Source organism: Lithobates pipiens, unplaced genomic scaffold (assembly GCF_037356315.1).
Source record: "Lithobates pipiens isolate NorthernLeopardFrog02 unplaced genomic scaffold, aLitPip1_a1.2 Scaffold_30, whole genome shotgun sequence".
NCBI lineage: Eukaryota > Metazoa > Chordata > Amphibia > Anura > Ranidae > Lithobates > Lithobates pipiens.
Genome location: NW_027507791.1, coordinates 128,253,436 through 128,281,372, shown reverse-complemented (window position 1 = coordinate 128,281,372; position 27,937 = coordinate 128,253,436). Strand labels below are relative to the sequence as shown.

The window sequence follows — 27,937 nt, the reverse complement described above, 5'->3', positions numbered from 1 at the left end:
AAGCCGCGCCTCCGCCTGTGATAGGCGGAACACTCAATTTCCCAGCAGTCAGTGTTCCGCCTATCACGGACATCCGCTCATCCTCGTACTACGGACGAGGATGAGACGATGTCCGTGATAGGCGGAACACAGGCTGCTGGGAAATTCAGTGTTCCGCCTATCACAGGCGGAGGCGCGGCTTTTGAATTTTAGAATGGCCGCCGAGGCGCCGACGAAGAGCGGCGATCCTGGCAAGGCACGGGACGGAGGCAAGGCAAGGCACGGCACGGGACGGGACGGAGGCAAGGCACGACACGGGACGGAGGCAAGGCACGGCACGGGACGGAGGCAAGGAGGCAAGGCACGGCACGGGACGGAGGCAAGGAGGCAAGGCACGGCACGGGACGGAGGCTCGGGACACAGGTAGGCTGGACACACACACACACACACACACACATGGACACACACACACAGGGATGGATGGATGGAGACACACACAGGGATGGATGGATACACACACACACAGGGATGGATGGATGGAGACACACACACACAGGGATGGATGGATGGATGGAGACACACACACACAGGGATGGATGGATGGATGGAGACACACACACACAGGGATGGATGGATGGATGGACACACACACACACAGGGATGGATGGATGGATGGACACACACACACACAGGGATGGATGGATGGATGGACACACACACACACAGGGATGGATGGACGGACACACAGGGATGGACGGACACACAGGGATGGACGGACACACAGGGATGGACGGACACACAGGGATGGACGGACACACACACAGGGATGGACAGGCATGTCTCACCCTCGGCTTATACACGAGTCAATAAGTTTGCCAGTTTTTTTGGGGGTAAATTGGGGGCCTCGGCTTATATTCGGGTCGGCCTATACTCGAGTATATACGGTATGTAGCTTCACTAAATCGGTCTTCTTATATTATCTAATCATGTAAAAGGAAATAATTCCTGTTTATTCCACCTATGCATGGTTGGGTATTCAGAGTGAACACTTTTTATTATTTATTGAGTGAAGATTCTCAACTATTTTAGTAAATCAACACCATTCTTCTGTGTCCGTAATGTTTGAACATAATGATGTCTTCTTCTTACAGGTTTGCCTTTTCTCCACTCACTGAGGAAGAGGAGGATGATGAACAGAAGGAACCAATGTTAAAAGAAAGCTTTGGTATACTATCCTGTAATTTAGTTTAGACACCACAGTTTCCAGTAGCAGTTCCTAAAACTTCAATATATACACACAACTCTGTTTTTATATCACCACTTTGTGCCTTAATTGCAGAGCTAAATGTAGAATATATTAAAAAATGACAATTACACCTGCAGAGTTGATTGGTACAGTGCCTTACATAGTTACATAGTTAGTCAGGTTGAAAAAAGACACAAGTCCATCCAGTTCAACCAAAAAAAAAAAAAATATATATATATATATATATAAAATAAATATCATACCAACCCATATACCCAATTCTATACCCACAGTTGATCCAGAGGAAGGAAAAAAACCCCAGCAGAGCATGATCCAATTTGCTAAAGCAGGGGAAAAAATTCCTTCCTGATCCCCCGAGAAGCAATCGGATTTTCCCCGGATCAACTTTACCTATAAATTTTAGTACCCAGTTATATTACGTACACTTGGGAAATAATCCAGGCCTTTCTTAAAGCAATCCAATGAGCTGGCCATAACCACCTCTGCAGGGAGTCTATTCCACATTTTCACAGCTCTTACTGTGAAGAAACCTTTCCGTATTTGGAGATGAAATCTCTTTTCCTCTAGACGTAAAGAGTGCCCCCTTGTCCTCCTTGTTGACTGTTGAAAACAGCGACCCTTGTTGAAAAAGTTATTGAAAATTGAAATTGAAATTTTCAAATTCTTCAACTTGAAATTTTCCACTTTTTGTCATGTTACAACCAAAAACATAAAAGTATTTTATTGTGGTTTTATGTGAAAGACCAACACAAAGTTGCACACAGTTGTGAAGTGGAATGAAAATTATAAATGGTTTTCAATTTTTTTTTACAAATATCTGAAAAGTGTGGCGTGCGTTTGTATTCAACCCATTTACTCTGATACCTCTAAATAAAACTTTGTGGAACCAATTTGCCTCCAGAAGTCATGCTAATAGAGTCCACCTTTGTGTAGTTTAATCTCAGTATAAATACAACTGTTCTGTGAATCCCTCAGAGGTTTATTAGAAAATCTTTGTGAATAAACGGCATCATGAGGGCCAAGGACACATCAGAAAGGTCAGGGATAAAGTTGTGAAGAAGTTTAAAGCAGGGTTAGGTATAAAAAAAAAAAATCCCAAGCTTTGACTATCTTACAGAGCACTGTTCAAGCCATCATCTGAAAATGGAAACCTACCAAGACGTGGCCAGCCATCTAAGCTGACAGGCCGGGCAAGGAGAGCATTATTAAGAGAAGTAGCCAAGAGGTCCATGGCAACTCTGGAGGAACTTTAGCGATCCACAGCTCAGGTGGAACAATCTGTCCACAGGACAACTACTAGTTGTGCACACCAAAAATCTGGCCTTTATAGAGGAGTGGCAAGAAGAAAGCCATAACAAGTGCCATTTGCAGTTTGCGAGAAGCTATGTGGGGAACACAGCAAACATGTGGAAGCAGGAAAACTAACACTGCACATCATCCTGAACACACTGTCCCCACCGTGAAACATGATGGTGGCTGCCACAAAAGATTTATACGCTGGTTTCCTTGGAGGGAACAGGGAGGAGACGGGACAAGAGCTGTACACACAGGAGTATTTCCTGTTTACACGGAAGCCTCTGTAATAGGATGTCCCGTCTCCAGCGCTGCCATTGGATGACTGTTTTGTCCATCGAAGGAGGTGGGACTTTCTATTAAAGAGGCCTCCGAGAAAACTTGAGTTTCTCCTGTATGTAATCTTTTGGCGCTCGCCCCGCTCCCTCCTTGTCCCCTCCGAGGCTGCAGATGGATGGGCAATCCTTCAGGCTGCACTGATCGCAATGGTGAGTCTGCATTCCTGGCAATACCGGTTGCTGCATTCCTGGCAGCGGTGGGTGCTGCATTCATGGTACTTGTGAGGCTGCAGATAGGCACTGACCCTTATTTTGCTTCACAGTTCTTTATTTAAAATTTGAAATTTTTTCCTGAAACCTCCCTCTTAAAGTGAAGGTGCGTGTTATTCACCATTAAATACGGTATATACAAATAACACACCCGAGCTCATCTCTTTACTCACACACAGCCACAAAGGCAAGAGAATTCTTGCTGGGTAGTGTATTAGTGCTCGAACTATCACACTTAGACCGAATTTTAATGGTTCAAAGAATATCAGGCAAAATGGTTGGTCCTCACGCATGTTCACTTCATCAAATCTGGCCCTCTTTGAAAAAAGTTTGGACACCCCTGGTTTAGATCAAAACATATTCATGTGTTAGAATGGCCCAGTCAAAGTCCAGACCTAAATGCAATAGAGAATCTGTGACAAGACTTGGCAATTGCTGTTTACTGACGATCTCCATCCAATCTAACAGAGCTTTAGCTATTTTTTAAAAGAAGAATGAGCAAAAATGTCACTCTCTAGATGTGCAAAGCTGGTAGAGACATACCCAAAAAGACTTGCGTCTGTAATTACAGCGAAACGTGGTTCTGCAAAGTGCACGCAATGCAAATGCAGGCCACACTGTTCAGATATTTATTTGTAAAAAATGTTAAAAAAACATTCATCATTTTCCTTCCACTTCACAATAATGTGCCAGTTTATGTTTGCCTATCACATAAAATCCCAATAAAATACATTTCCTTTTTTATTGTAACATGACAAAATGTGGATATTTTCAAGGGGTATGAATACTTTTTCAAGGCATTATATTGCACAAAACAGTTTGCTTATCACTCGAAATAATTTTAAAACATGCGTAAGGCTGTTGATTATTACCTAATAGTTTATCAGTATGTCTTAATCTTGTTTTACTATTGGTCCATTTGTGCCACACATACTGTAATGTAATCTTAAAAACTGCAGGTAGATTTAAGACGTTATCACAGCTCGTTCTTCCTGCAGTACCCAACTCCCTGTGCTCCCACTGTGTTTTAGCCACTTGCCTACTGGGCTAATTCTGACATTTCCCTCAGACGTAAAAATCAGCATTTTGTTTTTGCTAGAAAAATACTTAGAACCCCCAAGCATTATATATTATTTTTAAGCAGAGGCCCTAGAGAGTCTAATGGCGGGTGTTGCAATTGTTTTTTACATCAAATATTTGCACAACTGTTTGTTAAACGCAAATTCTTTGAAAAAATACCCTTTAATTAATTTTGGTGCAAAAAAATGTAGTGTGTTGGTTTGACCAAAGGGACTAACATTTTGCTAATGCATAGCAGAATTTGCACCATGTTCTTTCTAAAAATTTACAATGATTGATACATGTGCAAAACTAAGTCAATATCGACCAGATATGTAATTACTTCTTTTTTTTTTCCACAGAGGGAATGAAAATGAGAAGTTCAAAACCAGAAACAAATGGCAACACAAAAGTTTCCAAAGCTGTAAGTATAGATGAATTTTGAAAGTGATTTTTCATCGTTGTGTAATATTTTATGTGATATGCCATGGTCATAAGCATAGTTGGATCATTTCAGCTTGCTGGTTGTTATGGGTTGCTATACAATTCACAAGACTCTTTATCTAATTTTAGTAGTGGTGGTGTTAAAGTGGAACTAAACCTAACTTTTTCTGAAAACTGTCAGAAGGCAGCTTTTTTTTTTTTTTTTTTTTTTTTTGCAGTAGACATGCTATTTCTCTTCTATACTAATACAAATTAATGTAAACTGAGCTGCACTTTCGCAGCTCAGAATGCATTCCCGGAATCACTTTTGCTGTGCTGGTATGATTGACTCCCATGCGCATGCACGCCAGCAAGTCGAGAGGCCTTAAAACCCGGCACCCACAGAGAACACAACACTGGCTAATGAGGGATGTAACCACCACATCATTGGAAGGTGCACGTGAAGTATACTGGGGAGTTTAGTTACGGAACTTTAAGGGTCTGTGCCTACAGAGCTGGAGGCAATGGGTGCACTTCCTTTATTTGGAAACTTTGTAATCGCCACTTTTTTTTCTGTTAAAGTGCAAGGGTTAATTACTCGTTTAGTTCTATGGGAAAAGAAGATTTATTTAGCAGATCCTCCTTTCCTCCCTGCTGCTAGTCCAGTTCCCTCATAATCTTCTCCCCCCCAAGTTCCAGTGGTCTAGGGTCCTAAAAACATCAAGTCAAATGCAGAGACCATAGCCCTGCTTTGGATGTGTTGATACCGAGGGACAGTCCACCACCCGAACATGGGGGGAGCGCCATCTTATTGGGGAGTGGGTGATCAAGCAAGTAAATGTTTATCCTCTCCCTGAAAAAAAAAAGAGCAAGCAACCTATGCAGTGCGGGCTGAACATTGTTGAGCTGTTTCTACACCTTTATTGGAGTCCACCTATGGTAAATTAAATTGAATAGACATGATCTGGAAAGCCTCTCTATAAAAGGCCTGCAGAGTTCAGAGACTGGTTTATTGCAAGGCACAGATCTGGTGAAGGCTACAAACTGAAGGTGGAAGGAGCACAGTGGTCTCTATACTTCTCAAATGGAAGAGGTTTGGCAAAGGCAGGGCTCTTCCAAGAGCTGGTCACCCAGTCAAACTGAGCAATTGGGGGAGAAGGGCCTTAGTAAGAGAGGTGAATAGTAACCCAATGGTCACTCAGACTGAGCTCAAGAGATCCTGTGTGGAGATGGGACAAAGTTCCAGAAGGACAACCATCACTGCAGCCCTCCAATGATCTGGACTTTATCGCAGACTGGCTAAATGGAAGCCTCTCCTCCATGCAATACACATGAAAGCCCACTTGTTTGCAAAAAAAAAAAAAAGCACCCGAAGGACTTTCAGATTGTGAGAAACACGATTCTCGGGTCTGATAAAACTAAGACTGAAATGTTTGGCATCAATTCTATCAACAAATCAAATCCCCCCCCCCCAATGGAAAGCTGAAGGATTGGGCCCCCTAACCCCAGGAGGGGGAGCCTCCATTCTTATGTTCAGCAGTGCATGGGTTAGTAAGAGGGGAGAGTTTCTATGCAAAAAAGCAAATGGTGAGATGAGAATACCCCTCCCCCCACAGCAAAGGGAACATTCAGCAGAAAAGTGGGGCCTGACTTAGAGAAGTCAGGGAACACTGCGACGTGGCTGTTGCCCAGGGTAATGTTACCTTTCTCTCTGGTCAGTCGAAGGATTGTATTTCTGTCTCTAAAGTTAAGAAACTTGGCAATAAAGGTCCTGGGGGGGCTCCTGCAGGTGGAGGTTTAGCTGGGATACGGTGCGCCTGTTCCACTGCAAATATAATAGAAAAGGCCTCTCTTCCAAAATGTTGAATCGAGAGGGATTCCAAGTATTCAGCAGGGTTGGTACCTTCAGCCTTTTCAGGTAAACCAATGAACCGGAGGTTGCAGCGTCTCGAACGGTTCTCCATATCATCCTGGTGAGCATTTAGTTGGTGGATCTGGCGCTGCAGGTCCTCTGTGGTGTGGTTAAGGGTGTGCAGGATGTCCTCTGCCGCTCCGATGCGTGTCTCGGCCTCGGTGACCCTATCTCTTACCTTGGACAGATCCTGGTGCAGCCGGGAGATGTCAATCTTGACCATCTATTTTGGCGGTGAGTGTCCCCTGCAGCATCGCAATGGCATCCAAGACCTTAGCTGTGTCTCCGCACTGATGATCCACCGTGGAGCATGTGCCATCTCCATCTTTGGCCTGCGGGTCTTGATGGCGGTATTTACCCAGCTTGTCCACTGCCTCAGAGTTCCTTTTCAGCAGAGACATGTTCCCTCACTACTCCGGCATGTGGATCGCTAGGTCGTCACCAGGTGGAACAAGATGGCCGCGTTTCAGGAGTTAGGTTGGAACCACGCTCTGTCCCCCAAGCAGATGCAGGCTGAGAATGCGCCTTGACAGCAGCCGCAGGCAGCCCCTATCTCGCTCCAGAAGGGGATGGAGCATAGGGCAGTTTGGGAGGTCTGGAGAATGTATCAATACCACTGCCGGGTGGAGCAAAATGGCCGCCAGATTGAGAGGTAGGCCAACGCCGCAGCCCTTCCCAAGGCAGATTCAGGGTATGGTTGCGCCTCTATAGTGGCTCCGAAGCTCCGGCCTGTCCTAGGGCAGAAGCCGGATCGGAAAGCCTCACGACGGTGGCCTCAAACGGGGCCCTGGCAGGCTCCAGTGACAGCGGAGGAAGCAGGATAGATCCTTGGGTGCAGTGTATGGCAACAGATGCGTAGGATGCAGGCAGGATGTCAAAAAGGAGTATGTATCAGTGGAGCTCACACTACATGCGACCTACTCCATTGCTTTCCAGGCCACGCCCTTGGCATCAATTCTAAGCATTATGTCTGGAGGAAACCAGGCACCGCTCATCACCTGCCCAATACTATCCCAACAGTGAAGCAGTGTGGTGACAGCATCATGCTGTGGGGGTGTTTTTCAGCAGCAGGGACTGGGAGACTGGTCAGGGTTGAGGGAAAGCTGAATAGATCATCTGTATTGAACATCTCTGGAGAGACCTAAAAATGTCTGTCCCTATCCAACCTGACTGAGCTTGAGAGGATTTGCAAAGAAGAATGGAAGAAATTCCCCAATCCAAGTGTGCAAAGCTTATCGCGTCATACCCAAATACTCGAGACTGTAATTGCTGACAAAGGTACTTCAACAAAGTAAAGGGTCTGAATACTTAAGTACATGTGGTATTTCAGTTTTTCTTTTAATAAATTCATAGACATTTCGAATATTCTGTTTTCATTTTGTCGTCATGGGGTATGGAGTATAGATTAATGAGAAAAAAAATATTTAAACTGTAGTATTGAGCTACAACATAACAAAATTGAAAAAAAAAGTGAAAGGTTGTCAAAACTTTATGAATGCACTGTATGTAATCCCTTTAGAAGTGTTTTCCTTTGTATGATTCTAAAATGTTATATAGCCAGTGACTTTTAAGTGATATGTGATATGTATTTGGCAGGAGGAGGATTTGAAATGGGTGGAAGAGAACATCCCTTCTTCAGTCACTGATGTGTGAGTATTTCCAACTGATCAATTTCCAACTGATCAATTTACCTAGCAAGCGAAACTTTATCTGGGTGAACCAGTGTATGGAACAATAATGTACGATAACTGTGTATGAATAGGTTAGAAAAGTCATATTTTTTTGCGAAATCAATAGTTTGCACAATAGTTAGGGTAGATGGCAGAAATAAAGAAAGATTAAAAAGTGGCAAAATCATAATATTTCGGTGGTCGTGTGCTAAACAAGGATACACTTTGGCTAGAATTCAATTGACTAGACAGTTTCTTTGTAAGTACAAATCTTTCTGCAGGGCAGGGGACAAGGGGTGGGCAGAAGGAGCATGTGCCCTGGGCGCAGAGGCCATATGTGGAGGGGGGGTGCCGAAGTAAGCTCAGCTGGCAGTATTTGATGTCATGGATTAGTATTGCTGCTGTTCCCTGACCCAACACCAGAGCACAGGAAGTAGGAGATTGGGACTGAAGCAGGCTGAAATTGAGGAAAGGGTTAACATTACCATGACCACCAATGCATGTGGGGGATGGGGATTAATGTTTAGTGCCCGCTTTCCCTTCTTGCATTGGTTGGCAGTGGCAGTGAATGTTAACCCCCCCACCTCCCTCCGTCCTCATGGCAGTGAAATTCTAACTTAACACCCCCTTGTGCATTTGTGGTCACTGAAGTTAACCACGTAAGCCCCGGACCATTTGGCTGCCTAAAGACCAGAGGACTTTTTACAATTTGGCACTGCACTGCTTTAACTGGTAATTGCACGGTCATGCAATTCTGTACCCAAACGAAATTTGCATCCTTTTATTCACACAAATAGAGCTTCCTTTTGATGGTATTTTATTGCCTCTGTGATTTTTATTTTTTTGCGATATAAACGGGAAAAAGACCGACATTTTTGAAAAAAAAATATTTTCTAGTTTTTGTTATAATAGAAATCCAATAAACTCAATTTTAGTCATACATTTAGGCCAATATGTATTGAGCCACATGTCTTTGGTAAAAAAAATGGCAATAAGCGTATATTTATTGGTTTGCGCAAAAGTTATAGCATCTACAAACTAGGATACATTTTCTGGAATTTACATAGCTTTTAGTTTGACTGCCTATCTCATTTCTTGAGGTGCTAAAATGGCAGTTTACCCCCCCCTCCCCCCCCCCCCAAATGACCCCATTTTGGAAAGTAGACACAAGAGAGACATGTTGAGCCCATTGAATATTACATTTTTTTTGTCCCAAGTGATTGAATAATGACAAAAAATAAAGTTGTCACTAAATGATATATTGCTCACACATGCCATGGTTATATGTGTAATTGCACCCCAAAATACATTTATTTTCATAAATCTGGGGAAACAGAGCCATAGTGGTTACTATGTGGGTTATAGGCCACCTTTAGGTGATGGAGACTGACACGCCCTAAGACAAGAAGTGCATTCCCTATATAACCCCTCCCACTACTGGGAGTACCTCCAGTTTTTTCACCAGTGTCTAAGGTGTTGGTCACAAGTAAAGATGTGCTGTGCTGAGCTCCACTGGAGCAATCCTTGCTGGGGCTAGCCATGCTGACCGGATCCATTCAAAGTGTTCTTTTTTGGGCCAAATTGAATGGTACCCAGGCCTCGTATCTGAAGAAACTAGGTTTTGCCTGCGAATCCTTTGTTTTTTAGAGAGCTAGATCCTAGGATCCAGTACTTTTTGGTACTAAGGCCAAAAAGTTTTACTGGCAGGGTGCTGTTGCTCGTCCAGGATTGTGGGTTACCTCTAGGTTCCCCTGGTCCTGAAGGTTTATGAAGCCCACCATGAAGGGTGAAGATTGGGTCTGTTGCTTTACCACAGAAAACCCTGCGGTGGGAAGGTAAGTGGAGTTTTCTAAGAAATATCTTTGAATTTTCTTATGAATGTCTCCTTTAAGTAAATAATGCCTATGTGTCACCATTGGGGGCTGTATTGAGCACTCACCACCTCATGCTGGAAACCGTGCTGTGTCAGGAGCCGATCACTTACTCCTTCTCCTCCTGTCAAAGCAGCAGATCCACCGATAAGCAAAAGGGGGGGATTTGCTATGCTGGGATTCCAGCAAACGCTCTGCGTTTTTTTGTAAACCCTGCCCCCCCCCCCCCGCCATGGTAGCTATGGGTCTGAAGATACCTGTAGTCCACCGCTTGCGCAGGAAAACCCCTCCTTTTAATAAATGGGGGTGGAGCCGTAGGCAACACAGGGGGGCAGGGCAAATGACGTTGGCGTTCTCCAACGCCAGGTGCATGTGGAGGAAGCTTTTAATAGCACACTGAGTGCTGCTGCTGGCTGTGAAGGTACACGAGAGCAAAGAGGTGGCACTACTTCAGGTTTGGTGACACAGGCATTTCCCTTGACACATTATTTCTGCTTCAGTTTGGGCATTGATAGCAGCATTTTATTGCTGGACTATAGCCTAGCAGTGTTTGTTTTCTTTCTGGTAGTGCCTCTGCTTTGTGCATCAGGCTATGAGTGGAAGAGGGACCAGGAACTCCTCAAAGGGTTCTAGGGGTTTGATTGTTTTACAACCTAAATCCATGTCCAAAAGAATGTCATCCTCCTCTGAGAGTGATGCGGCCGGTCAGAGTGAGCCGTCAGGGGAGACTGGTGTTGCAGCAGCGCTGGACACTTCAGCCCCTATATATATCACACAGGAGGTTTTTTCTTCTACCATTTCTAGTTTGGAAAAAGAAGATTGATGCTATGATCACTCTCCATAGTGGGCCCAAACATAGCAGATCCCCATCCAGTGCTCAGGACCCTCATCCTGAGATACAAGGGGCAGGAGATCAGGAAGGTCTTCCAAAAGATCTGGAAGATGCTAATATCTCCTTTTCCGAGGATCCTAATATAGAGGGAGTAGTTCTCACAAGAGTTTGCTGGTACACTCCCCTACTAAATTGGTTCGCTCAACCTTTTTGCTGCCTGTAGCGCAGTCTGTTGATGAGCCCACCTCTGGTTTGGGATCACTAAAGCCTCCCCCATCTGGGGATGCTTTTCCTATCCATTCGTGGTTAAAAAAAGCTGATATATTCGGAAAGGGGAACACCCGGTTAAGCCGTTTTTTTTTTCCTCCAAAAAAGTTTTCTACACTGTGTCCTATGGAGGAGGAATTCTATAAGAAAAGGGGTTCCAGCAATTGATGCTGCAATCTCCTCGGTGAATAAAAATCTCACTTGTCCGGTAAACAATGCGCAGATGTTAAAGATTCCAACAGATAAAAAGTTGGAATTTCTTTTTAAGAACAACATGTCTCTGGCAAGTTCAGCAGCGCAGCCGGTTCTTGCAGCAATTCGTGTATCTCAGTCCATAAAGGATCAGTTTTGTGGAGAAACTTAAAGAGGGATTCCGCCCAAAAAAAAATATTAAAGGCCAGCAGCTATAAATACTACAGCTGCTGACTTTTAATAAATGGACACTCACCTGTCCCGGGTTCCAGCGATGTCGGCAGCCGAGGCCGATCGACCGCTCGGGCCTCGGCTGCTGCCACCGCCATTCGAGGTGAGGGAATCAGGAAGTAAAGCGAAGCGGCTTCACTTCCCGGTTCCCTACTGCGCATGCGCGAGCTGCGCCGCGCAATAGGAAATCTCTGCGCTGTCACTGGGACCCGTGTGTGTCCCAGCAGACAGCGCGGCAGGGCAGGAAATGGCGTAGACTCCCGTGGGAGTCTATGCCCGGAAGTGGGTGAAAATACCTGTCTTTGACAGGTATCTCCACCCCCCCCCCCCTGAAAGGTGTCAATTGTGACACCGGAGGGGGGGGGGGGGTTCCGATCAGCGGAGGTTCCACTTTAGGGTGGAATCCCGCTTTAAGATTCTTCCTGGTCAGCAGCCCAGCAATGGGCTGGCGTATCAGATGCACTATGTTTTATGGTGGATGTTATGAAAGATTCTATCATTCAAGCCTCAAGGCTTATGCTAGGACTAGTGCATACACGCAAAGTCCCGCGGCTGAAAAATTGGTCAACTGAAGCACCGTGTAAGAAGCTCTTGGCCAGTTTGCCATTTCATGGTGAACAGTTATTAGGAGATGAGCTAGATAAATATATCCAAAGGATCTCTAATGGGGAAAAGTTCTCTTTTATAGGTAAGGAAGAAGTTTAAACGTTTCTCCTTTAAGCGTGCTTCCTCTCCAGTGCCAGGAGCATTTGTCTCTAGACAGTCTCGATGGCCTCCACCATCAGGTTCAAGAGAGAGACCTCAAGGGCAGTCCCAGGGCCAAAAGAGGTTCCCTTAGAGGAACAGGGTTCAGGGTTTTATTCAAACCTTTTCACGGTTTAAATACCAAAGAGGGAGGTAAGACCCATTCTAGATCTCAAAGATCTAAACCGGCACTTAAATATCCAGTCCTTTCACATGGAGTCAATCCGATCGGTTGTTTCCATTTTGCAAGGAGGGGAGTTTTTGACATCGATCGATATGAAGGAAGCATATCTCCACGTGCCGATATTTCCCGCTCATCAGAAATTTCTACGCTTCGAGGTAGAAAATCATCATTTTCAGTTTGTGGCTCTGCCATTCGGTCTAGCCACCGCACTGCGTGTGTTCACAAAGATCCTGGCACCTCCTTTAGCCAGGTTAAGGGCTCCGGGCATAACTGTCCTTGCCTATTTAGACGATCTGCTTTTAGTAGATCAATCACTCTGGTCTAAACCAAAGTTCAATCTCAGCTGTAAGCTACCTGGAATTCCTAGGTTGGATCCTCAACCTAGAAAAATCCTCCTTAAAACCATCAAGGAGATTATAGTACTTGGGGCTGGTCATAGATACTGTTCAAATAAGGTATTCCTACCCCAGGCAAGAATCAGCTCCATAAAAGAACTGATTAAACTTGTCAATGTAAAGAGAAATCCTTCGTTCGGCTGTGCATGAAATTGTTAGGGAGGATGGTGGCCATACCTTATGTGCAGTTTCATTCAAGACTGCTCCAAAACACTATTCTGTCGGCCTGGAACAAGAAGGTTCAGGCTTTGGACTTTCCAGTGCACTTATCCCCCGAGGTGCGTCAGAGCCTCAATTGGTGGTTGATATCCAGCAACCTCCAAAGGGGAAATCCTTTTTACCAGTATCCTGGAAAGTGCTAACAACGGATGCTGGCCTTCTAGTCTGGGGACCAGTCCTGGAAGAAGCTTCAGTCCAGGGGAAATGATCCAAGTCAGAAAGGACTTTGTCCATCAACATTCTAGAGAGTCCTGGACGCTCAGGCTATGGAATTGTTCTGTCAGGATTCAATCCGACAATGCCACGGCTGTGGCCTACATCAATAACCAGGGCGGCACGAGAAGTCGCGCAGCCCAAAAAAAGAGGTGAATCATGTTCTAGCTTGGGCAGAAAGCAACCTTCCGTGCCTATCAGCGATTTTCATTCCAGGGATAGAAAATTGGCAGGCGGACTACTTAAGTCGCCAACAATTTTTTCTGGGAGAATGGTCCCTTCACCCTGACATCTTTCTGTCGATCTGTCAAAGATGGGGTATTTCGGACGTGGATCTCTTTGCGTCCAGATTCAACATCAAAGTCGACAACTTTGTGTCAAGGACTAGAGATCCACTAGCGTGCGGAACAGACGCCTTGGACTTCTTATGGGATTAGTTTTCACTGATCTATGCATTTCCTCCGGTTCTGCTACTTCCACGCCTTCTCCGCAGGATTAAGCAGGTAATGGAAGGAGGTGATTCTGGTGGCCCCAGTGTGGCAAAGAAGATCTTGGTTTGCCGAGATCATAAAAATGGCGGTAGGAGTCCCTTGGATCCTGCCATTGTGGCCAGACCTTCTCGCTCAAGGTCCGGTATTCCATCCTACCTTACAAACTCTAAATTTAATGGTTTGGGTATTGAAACCCACATTCTAAAGGACCGTGGGTTATCCCTCTCATTTACTATAGAGTCTGAAAGGCATATGTTTCCTGGTGTGGATCCAGGGGTTGGCACCCCAGGAAGTATGTCATAGGTAGGATCCTTGAATTCCTGCAAATGGGATTGGAAATGAAGCTGGCCTTGAGTACTATCAAGGACCAGGTCTCGGCCTTATCAGTATTTTTCCAACAGCCTCTTGCTTCTCTCTCTCTGGTGCGTAGTTTTATTCAGGGGGTAACACAAATTAATCCTCCTGTCAGGGCACCTCTAAATCCTTGGGATTCGAATTTAGTCTTTTCGGCTTTACAGAATCAGCCTTTTGAGCCTATATGGGAAATTCCCTTGGTTATTTTGACAGGAAAAATTGTCTTTTTGAGTTGCCATATCCTCTGCCAGAAGAGTATCGGAATTGGAGGCTCTGTCTTGTAAAGAGACATATTTGATCATGCATAAGGATAAGGTGGTATTGCGGCCTCATCCTGAATTCTTACCGAAGGTGGTGACAGGTTTTCATTTGAACCAGGATATTATTCTGCCTTCTTTTGTCCCAGAGCCTTGATCTAGGGAAGAGAAGGCACTACATTCCCTTGATGTAGTAAGATCGGTCAAAGAATATTTAAAGGAGACCGCTCAGGTCCTAAAAGATGACAAGCAGCATCAAAATCTACTATTTCCAAATGAATTTGTCCAGCTTATGGTCTAAAGAAGAAAATTCCTCCTTTTCATGTTAAAGCGCACTCCACCAGGGCTGTTAGTGCTCCTTAGGCGGTGCATTTTAGGCCTTTATGGCTCAGATCTGCAAGGCCGCAACTTAGAATCTGGTAAATGTATGGGCATATGTGGAATCACACCCCAAAATACATTTTGCTGCTTCTGAGTACGGGGATACCACATGTGTGGGACTTTTTGGGAGCCTAGCCGCGTACAGGGTCCCGAAAACCAATCACCATCTTCAGGATTTCTAAGGGCGTACATTTTTGATTTCACTCCTCACTACCTATCTCGGTTTTGAAGGCCGTAAAATGCCAAGATGGCAACCCCCCAAATGAACTAATTTTGGAAACTAGACACCCCAAGCTATTTGCTGAGAGGCATGGTGAGTATTTTGCAACTCTTTTGCAATTTGTTTTTGAAACTGAAGAAAGGAAAAAAAAACATTTTTTTTTCTTTTTTAAATTTTCAAAGCTTTGTGACAAAAAGCTCTGCAAAATACTCACCATACCTCTCGGAAAATAGCTTGGGGTGTCTTCTTTCCAAAATTGGGCCATTTGAGGGGGGGGGGGGGGTTGTGCCATCTGGGCAAGAGCAGGATGGGACAGGGGTGCTTTTTTATTATTATTATTTATTTTGCTTTTTTTTATTTTTATATTGTTCCTTTCATTTTTTTTTTTTTTTTTTTTTTATTGTTATCTCAGGGAATGTACATATCCCCTATGATAGCGATCGGTAGTGACAGGTACTCTCTTTTTTGAAAAAATTGGGGTCTATTAGTCTCTAGATCTCTCCTCTGCCCTCAAAGCATCTGACCACACCAAGATTGGTGTGATAAAATGCTTTCTCAATGGCGGCGTTTACATCTGGCGAAATCTAAGTCATGAAATGCTCGTAGCTTCCCGTTTCTTAGGCCATATAGATGATTGGAGGCATTCTGGTCTCTGATCAGCTCTATGGTCAGCTGGCGAAACCAACGGCTGCATTCTCGGGTTCCCTGTTAGGACAAGAGAGCCAGAGATATCCAAAATTAGCCACTAGGATTGCTTTTACATGAAAGCCGACCACTGGCTGAAAAGAATGATACCAAGATGATATTTAAACCCACAGGCATCATTCTGGTATAGCCACTTAAAGTCCAGCAACATACCAGTACGTTGCTGGTCTTTGTTGGGCATATATTGTAATCTTTTTTTCTTTTCTTTTTTTTTTTTATGCAGTCTGTGGGATGAACGGAAAAAAAGAGATTGATCAGTGGGTATGCCCACCATTAGAATACCTCCCTTCATCCACCCACTTCTCATGATGGGCATACATGCACCATTTTGTTTTTAACCACTTGCCGCCCGCCCTATAGCAAATAGACGGCGGCAAAGTGGTTGCATAATCCTGACCGGACGTCATATGACGTGATCAGGATTATGAGCCGCTGCACGCCCCTGGGGGCGCGCATCGCGGCGATCGTTGTTGCGGGGTGTCAGTCTGACACCCGGAAACTACGATCTCGGTAAAGAGTCTCCGACGGAGACTCTTTACCACGTGATCAGCCGTGTCCAATCACGGCTGATCACAGTGTAAATAGGAAAAGCCGGTGATCTGCTTTTCCTCACTCGCGTCTGTCAGACGCGAGTAGAGGAGAGCCGATCGGCTGCTCCTCTGACGGGGGGGTCTGTGCTGATCGATTATCAGCACAGCCCCCCCGAGGATGCCCACACTGGACCACCAGGGACGCCACCAGACCACCAGGGATGCCAAGGACAAGGTATGCCACCCTAGACCACCAGGGATTCCAATCAGTGCCAGAATGGATGCCAATCAGTGCCCATAATGGATGCCAATCAGTGCCCACAATGGGCATCACTGATTGGCATGCATTATTGATTGGCACTGATTGGCATCCATTAGTACAATATATTATAATACAATGCCGCCTATCAGTTCCCATCTGTGCCGCCTATCAGTGCCTACCCATGCCCACCTGTGCCGCCTACCCATGCCCACCTGTGCCGCCTACCCATGCCCACCTGTGCCGCCTACCCATGCCCACCTGTGCCGCCTAACCCATGCCCACCTGTGCCACCTATCCATGCCAATCCGTGCCAATTTGTGCCACCTATCAGTGCCCATCCTTGTCGCCCATCAGTGCCACCCATCAGTGCCGCCTATCAGTGCCACATATCAGTGTCCATCAGTGCCGCCTTATCATTGCCCATCAGTGTAACCCCATCAGTGCCCATCAGTGAAGGAGAAAACTTACTTATTTGCAAAGTTTTGAAACTGAAACAAAAAAAAAAAACATTTTTTTTTTCAAAATTTTCGGTATTTTTTTATTTGTTTAGCAAAAAATAAAAACCGCAGAGGTGATCAAATACCACCAAAAGAAAGCTCTATTTGTGGGAAAAAAATGATAAAAATTTCATTTGGGTACAGTGTAGCATGACCGCGCAATTGTCATTCAAAGTGCGACAGCGCTGAAAGCTCAAAATTGGTCTGGGCAGGAAGGTGTTTAAGTGCCCGGTATTGAAGTGGTTAACTGTGGTGGTGAAATCCCCCTCTACAGCGCTGGAGTCACGGCTTTATGTATCATGGGAGCAAACGCTGTTGCTGTCAAAATAAATAAATCCACTCTGCAGCTGAATGGCGTACCTGAAAACAAAAAAATGGTTAACATTAAAACACAGTAGACAGTAAATATAAAAAAAAACATGTCTGAAAAGCAAACATGATAAAACATAATAACAATAAAACATTGCAGAATAGAATACAGTAAAAAAGAGCAGAACAATAGAGAGAGAACAATAAAACGACAACTATTTTTGTTTATTTTATATATATATTTTTTGTGTTGTTTTTTTTTACACTTTTTTTTGGTAACTGTAACGGTTGTAACTCTAACGGTTCCAGTTTCGGGTCTCTCAAAATGCGATGGCATCTTGGGAGACCCTGTGAAAGTGTGCCCTAGTCTGTGCAGTGCTGTACCCTACACTAATACTCAACTAGTGTATGGTAGCATTCAAAACATTCACAAATGCAGAGACCAAGATTGTCAGGACAGAAGGGACAATAATAGCTGGTGTCACGCCTATATCCACACTGCTGCAGACACGGCATAATCTTTGGGGGGGCTCGTTGGGTAGGGGTACTCGGGAGGACATACAGAAAATGCTTCTCATGCAGCCAGCTTACTGCATTTAATTTGGGAAGGTGATGTGGAGCAACGTCTGGAAACAGAAGGGCTCTGATGATCTCTTCCTGGAATTTAAGGAAGGATCCAGTCTGTCCTGAAGCTCTGTATAGCACCTGAGCATTCAGCAAAGCCAATTGAAATAAATAAACACACTTTTTCTTGCACATCAGCAGCAGAAGAATATTGGGGTCTGGTACGCCTGACCTTGGCAGGGACCACAACTCCATCGTCAGAGCTATCTGTCATGGAGCCGCTGCTGTCTACAGGATCGTATTCTGAGCCTGAATCTGACAGATGAGTGACTTCCTCTTCACTATCTGTCATGCTCAGAAACATGTAGGCCGCTTCACTAGTGTACCTTTTGATTTGCCATTTTGGGCTCTAAATTTACTGCTAGTGAGAATTGCAGGTAAAAAATCTCCTAGGCTGTCAGCAACTCTATCAAACGCTACCAAAAAAACTGTTAGCGATCACAGGGATAAGGCCTGACTCTGCGAATGATGCAGTTATGTGTTTAGTGTTTTGTAAGTGACAGTGATCGATTTGATACTGCACTTGGGTAGGCTGGGCATGGCGGAGGGGCAAAATGCAGCTGCTAACAGGTATCTGGGCTGATCCCGCTAACACTGCGTTTTTGGGAACCCTAAACTGCTGGGGACGCTAGTATAGATCTGATCAGATATTGATCCGTTCAGATACTATACCACTAAGGGAAGTGTATGCTGCATGCCTGGGTGTTAGAGGTACTGGCACTAACCTGATGCTGCCTGGGGCGATGAAGACCTTAACTGACCCTAAAACCTAACTGATATCACCCGCCAGGCGATCAGGGGGTTAAACCTTTATTGGATAATGAACGGCGGGTATAAAAAACAAACTAACTAACCAGCATCACTCGTAACACTTATATGGTGATCGCTGGTGAAAGGGTTAGCTAGGGGGCAATCAGGGGGTTACCTTTATTAAGTAGTATATGGGGGTACCTGGCGCTATAAAAAGCTGACGGTAAACCTAAATACCTTTCTGACTAACTAGCGTCACCTGTGACACTAATCCAGCATTCAGAAAATAGATTGCTTAGTGACACTGGCGACAGGGGATGAAAGGGTTAACTAGTGGGTGATCAAGGGGTTAAACCTTTATTAGGGGGGGGGTAGGGGGTATCCTAAACCTATAGGGGCCTACCACTAACTGCCCTAACACTTATAACAGTCACAAATAACACCAATGCAGTAATCAGTAAAAACATAAAAACTGCTATTGGTGTCACTGTGACAGGGGGCATGATTGGGGTGGGGGTTTGGTGCCTATGTGTGCTAGTGTCAGTGTAGTGTTGGTGCAGAATTACTGTGATGTCTTCTCTCCTCAGGTGCCGGAATGAAAGGGCTGCACGAGGAGAGATGACATCACCCTCTGCTTCTGTTCACATTACAGAAGCAGAGGAAGCTTCTCATTCGCCTGGAGCGATCGTGAGGGAGAGGCCATGAATCATTTTTTATCTTAATGCATTCTATTCATTAAGATAAAAGGCCTTTTGTGTGCAGCAGCCTCCCCAGCACACCCTAATAGTTATCCGAGCCCCATCTCTGTCCAGCGATTTCCACGAGTCCCTTGGCCATCCCTGACTCTCCCTCCTGATTGGCTGAAGCAGTGCCACCATTGGCTCCTGCAGCTGTCAAAGTAATTTAGCCAATCGGGAGAGAGGAGGCAGGGCCGAACAGCTGCTGCGTGTCTGAATGGACAACACAGAGCTGCAGCTCAGCTGGAGTGCCCCCATAGCAAGCTGCTTGCTCTAGGGGCTCTCGGCAGGAGGGAGGAGCCTGAGCAGCGAAGAGAGACCCGATAAGAGGAGGATCTGGGCTGCCCTGTGCAAAACCACTAAACAGAGCAGGTAAGTATAACATGTTTGTTATTTAAAAAAAAAACAGAAAAAAAAACAGAAAAAAAAAACTTTACAGTCACTTAAACGTTAAACCCCTCCACTGGCCACCAAATTTGGCATCTTCGCCCTGGGCACTGGTTGACCTGGCTTGTCCCGTCACTGTCATACTGTATGTCTTTCATTTTCTTTCTGGCACAAGTAGGTAGAGTCTGTAATTTTCTCCTATTTTTGGCAAGCTAGCAGCATGGTATTTTGTGTGCAAATATTTTTTTTTTGTAACTTTTAACAAACCTTGTCCCTTTAAATGCCTTACATTTTCCATTTACACATTCCACACTGAAAATAATGAATGTAATGTAATTTTTCTGTTTCCTATTTCAGGGCTCTTCCAGCATTACTGGATTCAGATGAGGTCAGTATTTTTCGGTTATATTTATGCCCACAAAGCAGAACTCATGATTGTCATGTGCTCAGCCATTACTGAGTCATTCAACAGTCTCTATACAAGTAGAGAAGCACGAATCAGATTTCATAAAGCACATTAACTGTTTGGGAAATTTAATTAGCACAAGTTTATTTTAAAAAAATTTAGTTGATCCAAAATATAAATATATCTATAATAGAGAGGGAGAGAAACTTTAGATTACCCAATAAATATTTATAATTTTGACCAGATAGATTAACCTATACTATACTCCCAGCATTCCTCGGCTCTGTAAAAAAGCAGCACCAACAGCATGATTAATGGGGTGGGCAACTACATGGCAAATGAGGTTTAATGTAGAAAAATGTAAAATAATGCATTTGGGTCACAAAAATATGAATGCAATCTATACATTGGGGGAGAACCTCTGGGGGAATCTAGGATGGAAAAGGACCTGGGGCTCCTTGTAGATGATAGGCTCAGTAATGGCCTGCAATGCCAAGCTGCTGCTAACAAAGCAAACAGAATATTGGCATGCATTAAAAAAGTGATTAACTCCAGGTATAAAACGATAATTCTCCCACTCTACAAGACTTTGGTCTGGCCTCACCTGGAGTATGCTGTCCAGTTCTGGGCACCAGTCCTCAGGAAGGATGTACTGGAAATGGAGCGAGTACAAAGAAGGGCAAAAAAACTAGTAAAGGGCCTGGAGGACATTAGTTATGAGGAAAGGTTGCGAGCACTGAACTTATTCTCTCCCTCGAGAAGAGATGCTTGAGAGGGGATATGATTTAAATTTACAAATGCCATATGGGTGACCCCACAATAGGGATACAACTTTTTTGCGGAAGGGAGTTTAACAAGACATGTGGCCACTCATTAAAATTAGAAGAAAAGAAGTTTAACCTTAAACTGCGTAGAGGATTCTTTACTGTAATAGCGGCAACGATGTGGAATTCCCTTCCACAGGCAGTGGTTTCAGCAGGGCAGCATCGGTAGTTTAAAAAAACTGTTACATAAGCACCAGACATATAATCACACACATAGGTTGAACTTCTGTCTTTTTTTCGACCTCCCCTACTATGTAACTATGATCATAGCTCTGAAGAGAGTTAAATTAAGATCCCACAAGGGGAGACACCTTGCACCAATGGTCTTACAGAATGGAAAGCTTGATGGTACTAAGAACCAAATACATTAAGGGCCCGAGCCAATTTGCCTACAGGTCAGGATTTGTCCCCCTGAGCATTTCCTATGGTAAAAGTTACCTTCCATGTGGGAAGTAGACCTCTTAAATTTAAGCTAGGGTCTGCCAGGGGATCCCTGTACTAGGAGACAAACCTGTCCAGTTTGATACTGAACCCGGACTCCTTTGCTGCATTCGCAAACACTGACATAACGTCGCAGCCTATTGCATTAGGGTGTGAACCCCAAAGCTCAAACACACATGCGTGTGCGTGTGTCTATATACTGTATATATTGCCCTGGCACATTGACCTCCCTGCCACCACAGTGAAAGAGAAGCGCGTAAGTACTTCTCTTACGACACAGCCGGTGAAAGGGAGATCTTTCCCATTTCCCCGCTGCTACACAGAGCGATAATGCTAATGTGCACTAGGTGATTAGGGTGTGCCCAGGCACATCCGACACACCCTGTGCGCACACCTATGCATAACATGTCCTCCTGAAAGGTTTGAAGCAGTAAATAATAGTGTAGTTTTATTTGGTCCCTGTTTTGTGGAGTGCTGCTCAACAGGAACCAGTGTAACTAGAGACAGTTTCAGTGACACTTCGAAAATCCAGTTCTAGTACCCTGTTTGTGCTTGTATTTGAACTGTTTCAGCTTGCTCCCTTCTTCTTGGTCCAAACAGTACGAACGCACACAGGTTTTGGCTGAGAAAAAATACTGTACACAGCAAATGCAATTAAACTGGGGTAGTTGTTAAGATGAGGAGGCGGGAGCCCACTGATTAATGTAATGGTTTATACCATGGTCATGGTTTCTCAACTAGAGTTCCTCCAAAGGACTCTAGGGGTTCCTTAAGCAATGACCAATTTTTGCATCTCAGGATAGGTTCCCACCAACAAAAAATATCTTTTTAGCTATCTGAACGGGTGAAATTCTTTCCAATGACCACATGTGTTAGGATAAGGAGCAGTCCTCCCACTGACCATCACACTAATGTATCATGAGTTGTAGATATAATCAATTTTAGCAGGGGTACTCTGAGACCAGAAAGTTATTTCAAGGGTTCCTCTGTGTTGAAAAAGTTGAGAAAGTCTGATCTACACTGTTCTAACTTGCACTCCCAAAGCACTAAAAGAGTCATCAACCACAACCAGGTCACTAGACACCACCACATTTGCTCTGAGCCAGAAGACCCAAACATTGCACAATACTAGCAGAATTCTTCCAGGATCACGGGAACAAAACCATCATTACAAGAGTAAACATTGCCTTGAAAACCTCCTTCAATACAAAAAGAAAAAGTACCTCTCTAGTAGCCACATACAATCCAACACTAGAAGGGATAAGAAAGATAGAGATTCAACCCTCCATAACAGGATGAAACTCTATGAGCAATATTCCAACAACTCCCAATGCTGGCCTTCAGGCAACCACTCAACCTCAGACATAATTTGACACATAATTTTGATTGCAGGGATACAAATAAGGTAACAAAACCTTGCAACGACAAAGACTGCAAAGGTGCAGTCACATCAACCCATCAAAAGGTGTCACGCACACTAAAGTATTATAATAATATTACAGGATCATACAGCTGTACCTCCAGTAATGTGGTTGGTGTGCCTCCTTTAATTCAACAAATGAAAATAAGGATGTTGTAATGGCAAAACGGGACAGAAATTACAAAAAATAATGAATTTACATAAACGCACTATAGGGAAACATAAGATGATTACTGCATACCTGTAGTTTGATCTTAAATGGATCTAGAAAAAAATATCTAGAAAGGAAAACTTTTGAACTATGATAGATCATTTTGTCTGACTAGAGGATAATATATTATTATATTCACACATATAATATTTTATATATTATATGTGTGAATTTTCTAAATCACTATCCTAACAGTTTTGTGACCGTTCTCACCTCTGTGACTCTTATGCCCCCTCCCATTCCATAGCTCACTCCTATCCCTATCTTACCAACTATCCTAATTTAAGGTAATTAAATCTCTTACTGAGTAAACGGCTTCTTTATCTATTAATCCTTACCTTTGTCTCTGTTTAAGCTGCTGCAATTGCCGCTTTTCCGGGGTGGCGCTGTTCTCTTAAAGCGTCCCATGGAGCCACCCTTGCATTTGCCCTACACTGTGTTCATCAATAAAAACACACAGCCCCATAGCAAGCGACTCCTTTGTTCCTCTTACCTCCTCTTCCCTTCTCTTCCCTTCTCCAAGCTTAGCAGACAGTCTAGTGCAAGGATATGCAATTAGCGGATCTCCAGCTCTTGCAAAACTATCAGTCCCATCATGCCTCTGCCTCTGGGTTTTATGCTTTTGGCTGTCAGTGTCTTGCTATGCCTCATGGGACTTGTAGTTCTGCAATAGCCGGAGGTCCGCTAATTGCATATCCTTGGTCTAGTGACTGCACTGTGCACGATTAACTCTTTCAGACTGGATATTCAGGGAAGCAGTACTAAGAAGGCAGGAGCCAACGATATTGAAAGTTGCAAACTGCATGTGTTAACATAAGAATTGTGATACATTTGCGGATAAATGTTTATTGTGCTCAGTGTGTTAAACAGAGTGTTTAATACTATTTTAATTACCATTGCTGTTTGTGTGTGTTTTTGTTTTTTTTTGGTTTGTTTTTTGTTTTTTGGGAGGAGTTGTTGAGTTTTTATTTTTTTTTGCTAAATGTTTGTGTAGCAGTTTTGTTTGGATCAAGAAGTGAAGTCCCTAAAAGCTTATCCTGAAAACTAAATGTTGGTGCAAATTTAATACAAAGTATTGTGGGCAGTTAATTGCAATAATATGGCTGCAATCACCTCCTGTATTCTCCAGCATTATAAAATACAGTTGAGAAAATATGCACTTAAAGCGGAGGTTCACACAAAAATTGAACCTCTGCTTTTCCGAGCCCCCCCCCCCCCCCCCCCCAGTGTCACATTTGACACCTTTCAGGGGGGAGGGGGTGCAGATACCTGTCTAAGACAGGTATGTGCACCCACTTCCGGGCATAGACTCCCAAGGAAGTCTATGCCTCTTCCTGTCCCGCCGCGCTGTCTGCTGGGACACACACGGGTCCCAGAGACGGCGCCAACCATTCTCATTGCGCTGCGCGACTCGCGCATGCGCAGTACGAAACCGGAAAGTGAAGGTGCAACACTTCACTTCCTGATTCCCTTACCGAGAATGGCGCCGACAGCAGCCGAGAGCCAAGTGATTGTTCGGCTTCGGCTGCCGACATGGCTCGACTCCAGGAAAGGTAAGTGTCCATTTATTAAAAGTCAGCAGCTGCAGTATTTGTAGCTGCTGGCTTTTAATAATTTTGTTTTCGGCGGACTCCCTCTTTAAAGCAGAACTAAACCCTTTGATGTTACCTTTTCCCAAAACAGACACATTCAATGACTAATAACTGTGACCTTTTGCTTTTTCTCTCAAACAAACTGTCAAACCATGAAACTGTCAAATCAAATGGCTGGTGTGGAAACTGATTGTTGATGTGCAGAATGATGGTAACTGCAGATCAAACAGAGGCTAAGGCCGCGTACACACGGGCGGATTGTCTGTCCAACTTAGTCCGCTGAACCGTGTTTCAGCGGACAATCCGCTCGTGTGTGGGCTTCAGCTGACTTTTTCAGCGGACTGTCTGACGAACAAAGTCTTACGGAATTTCCGTAATTTTGTCCGTTAAAAAAACTTGGTTTTGTCCGTCCAAACTTGGTTTCAGCGGACAGTCCGCTCGTGTGTAGGCAAGTTGGACGGACTAAGTATGGCGCATGCTCAGAAAGGATTTACACGGCCGAAGGTTGCATTGCAGTGTATAGGACGTCGTTTTTCTAGTCCTGTCGTACGTGCTGTACACGTCATCACGCACGCTTTCAGCGGACTGTCTGCTCATCGTGTGTGGTCAAGTCCGTTCATTCAAATTTTGAGCCTAAGATGGCAGCTTCCTTGGCTGTAAAGGATAGCAGGGTTTACTTCCGCTTTAAGTTCACGAATTTGAGTTTGTCTACTCAGCAGTGCTTTTAAAGTGATTGTAAAGTCTTGTTTTTTGTTATTTTTTTAAATAACAAACATTTTATACTTGCCTCCTCTGTGAAGTTGGTTTTGCACGGTGCAGTCCGGATCCTCCTATTCATGGGTCTTCGTTTGCTGCTCCTGGCCCCTCCCTCCTATTGAGTGCCCCCATAGTCAGCAGCTTCCTATGGGATAGCTGGAGCTGAGTCACAGACACTAAGGCCAGACCTGTCCCCGCCCTCTCTCTCCCCTGATTGGCTGACTTTGAAAGCCGCAGGAGCCAATGGCGCCACTGCTGTGTCTCAGCCTTTCAGGAGGAGTGTCTCGGGTGGCTTAGACATTCATGGACATCGTTGGACATGGCTGGAGAGAGATGGGGCTCAGGTAAGTAATTGGGGGTGCTGGGGTGGCTGCTACACACAAAGGTTTTTTATCCTAATGCATAGAATGCATTAAGATGAAAAACTTCCTGCCTGTACAACTCCTTTAGGGTGTTGTTGTGTGAATCGGGCACATAAAAAACAATTGTTTTATTTGTGCCCTTGCAGAAAAACTAACACCTCTGCACATGTTGTGAAAGAGGCCCAAGCGTTAAAGTGGTTCTAAAGTCAATTTTTTTTTTTTTAGCTAAAATAATAAACATGTTCTACTTACCTGCTCTGTGCAGTGGTAATGCACAGAGCCACCCCATACCTCCTCTTCTGGGTTCCCTGTCAGTGCTATCCTCTTCTCTGCTGAGTGTGCCCCCATAGCAAGTTCTGTGCTATGGGGGCACTCTCCTGAGACAGGCTGTGTGCATCTATTGACACACAGCGTGGCTCGGCCCTGCCCCCTGCTCTCTGCTCGCAGGATTTGGCTCCTACTGCTACCTTTGTGTCCTATGAGAGCAAGGAGAGAGGAGAGGACTGCTGCAGACAGGCACAGCGTTGGATCAAGTGAGGACTCTGGTAAGTATTTTGGGAGGGAAGGGTGTGATACTACTGGAACATTTTTTTTACCTTAACAGAGGGAATGCATTAAGGTAAAAAATGTTTTGTCTTTAGAACCCCCCCCCCCCCCCCCCTTTTTTTATTTTCTTTTTTTTTCTTTTTCAACCCGTTTTATTAAACAATTTACACGTGCATGTTACTTTGTGGCAATACAGGATTCATACGTATATAAAAAAATAAAAAAAAAAGTCATAGCAGTGTGTGTTAATCACAAAACAGGAATAATCATTATGCAGATACGGTGCTTATAGATGACAGTGTGGTAATGTTATTATATTTGGTAGCCTTCCATTCCAAAGGAAATTAGGCTGTTGGGTCAGTGCAGGTGTCAGAGTCTGAGAACCACCTGTCCCAGATTTTTTTTCTGGTCACCCCCCCCTGTTTATATACAAATTTTTAGTAATGCTGGGTGCGGTTCACATCAACCTTCATATCAGTTAGGGGGGGTTGGTCTCATCCATTGTTTAGCCAGGGTTTTCCTGGCTGAAAATAAGGTTTCATGGAGCAATATCTTGGTAAATCAACGTCTTGGTCTTGGACTATCCCCAGTATACAGTGCTTCGGGTCTAGGGTGAGTGGAGAGCCTATGGTGTCATGTAGAAAGTCCACTACCTGCTTTCAGAATCCCTATATTAGGGTGCATGCCTATATGAGGTGAAAGAACGTGCCTGATTCTGTGTGGTAGAGGTGGCAGGCGGAGGGGCTTTTTTTCAATCCTGAGGGGGGTGAGATAGGTGCGGTGCAAGATAAAAATTTAAGATAGCCTATTGGATAGCTTAGGGGACACTGCTTTGCAGGAATCTAGTACGTCAGTCCATTCTTCATCTTCCATCTGGCCCACCTCCCTCTCCCATCAAGATTTAAGATTATATGCTAATTTTGGTGGATGACGGTGTAATGAGCATATTGTAGAAGGTGGAGATCAGTTTCTGCGGGTCTGTACCTTTTAACCACTGCCATGAGGGCATTATAGGCAGGTTGTGGGGGGACTGAGGAAACTGGGACTGTATGGCATGGCGGATCAGTAGGAACTGAAAAAAAAAAAAAAAAATTCGGGAATGTAAATTCATTACATAAGGCGTTGAAATGTTTCAGTTCCCCATTTGAGAGTAGGTGGTGTAAGTAAAAGCTTCCTCAAGATCCCCAGACTCCTGGGTCAGGGATCCATAGGAGGTGTGGTAGAAACTTATTATGCCAAGTAGGGGGAATCCCTAGTTTGTTTATGACAATGTCCCAGATGCGTCTGTATTGGAGCAAAGTCTTGCTGTCTCCTTTGTGTCCGACACCACCAGATCCCGCCGCAATTGCGCAGAGGGTGTCTGGGGTGTGATGTGTCCAACTCAGGCACAAGTCTTTAGAACCACTTTAGAGCAACAATGTTGAGCAATGGCCTCACAGCTATCCCTGCAAATGAAGAACGTGAATTTTTTTTCTTTCCTGCTGCCTTACCAGCAACTGTCGATCTGTTGAAGAGAAATCTTTACTCAGTCTGCTGATAAACTCACACTTCTGTGAGTGTTTTCTTGTGTCCAACA

General features: G+C 44.4%; 1 protein-coding gene across 2 annotated transcripts in view; it reads left to right on the top strand.

Annotated features, from left to right (window-relative positions):
* The window catches only part of TMEM87A (transmembrane protein 87A), a 144,347-nt gene that overhangs the window by 110,979 nt on the left and 5,431 nt on the right, over positions 1–27,937 (top strand). For both annotated transcript variants that reach the window (XM_077464842.1, XM_077464841.1), the window contains exons 16-19: positions 1,131–1,204; positions 4,509–4,570; positions 8,078–8,130; positions 20,161–20,191. In XM_077464842.1, coding sequence (XP_077320968.1) covers positions 1,131–1,204; positions 4,509–4,570; positions 8,078–8,130; positions 20,161–20,191 — 220 coding nt within the window. The remainder of the gene's footprint in view (positions 1–1,130; positions 1,205–4,508; positions 4,571–8,077; positions 8,131–20,160; positions 20,192–27,937) is intronic.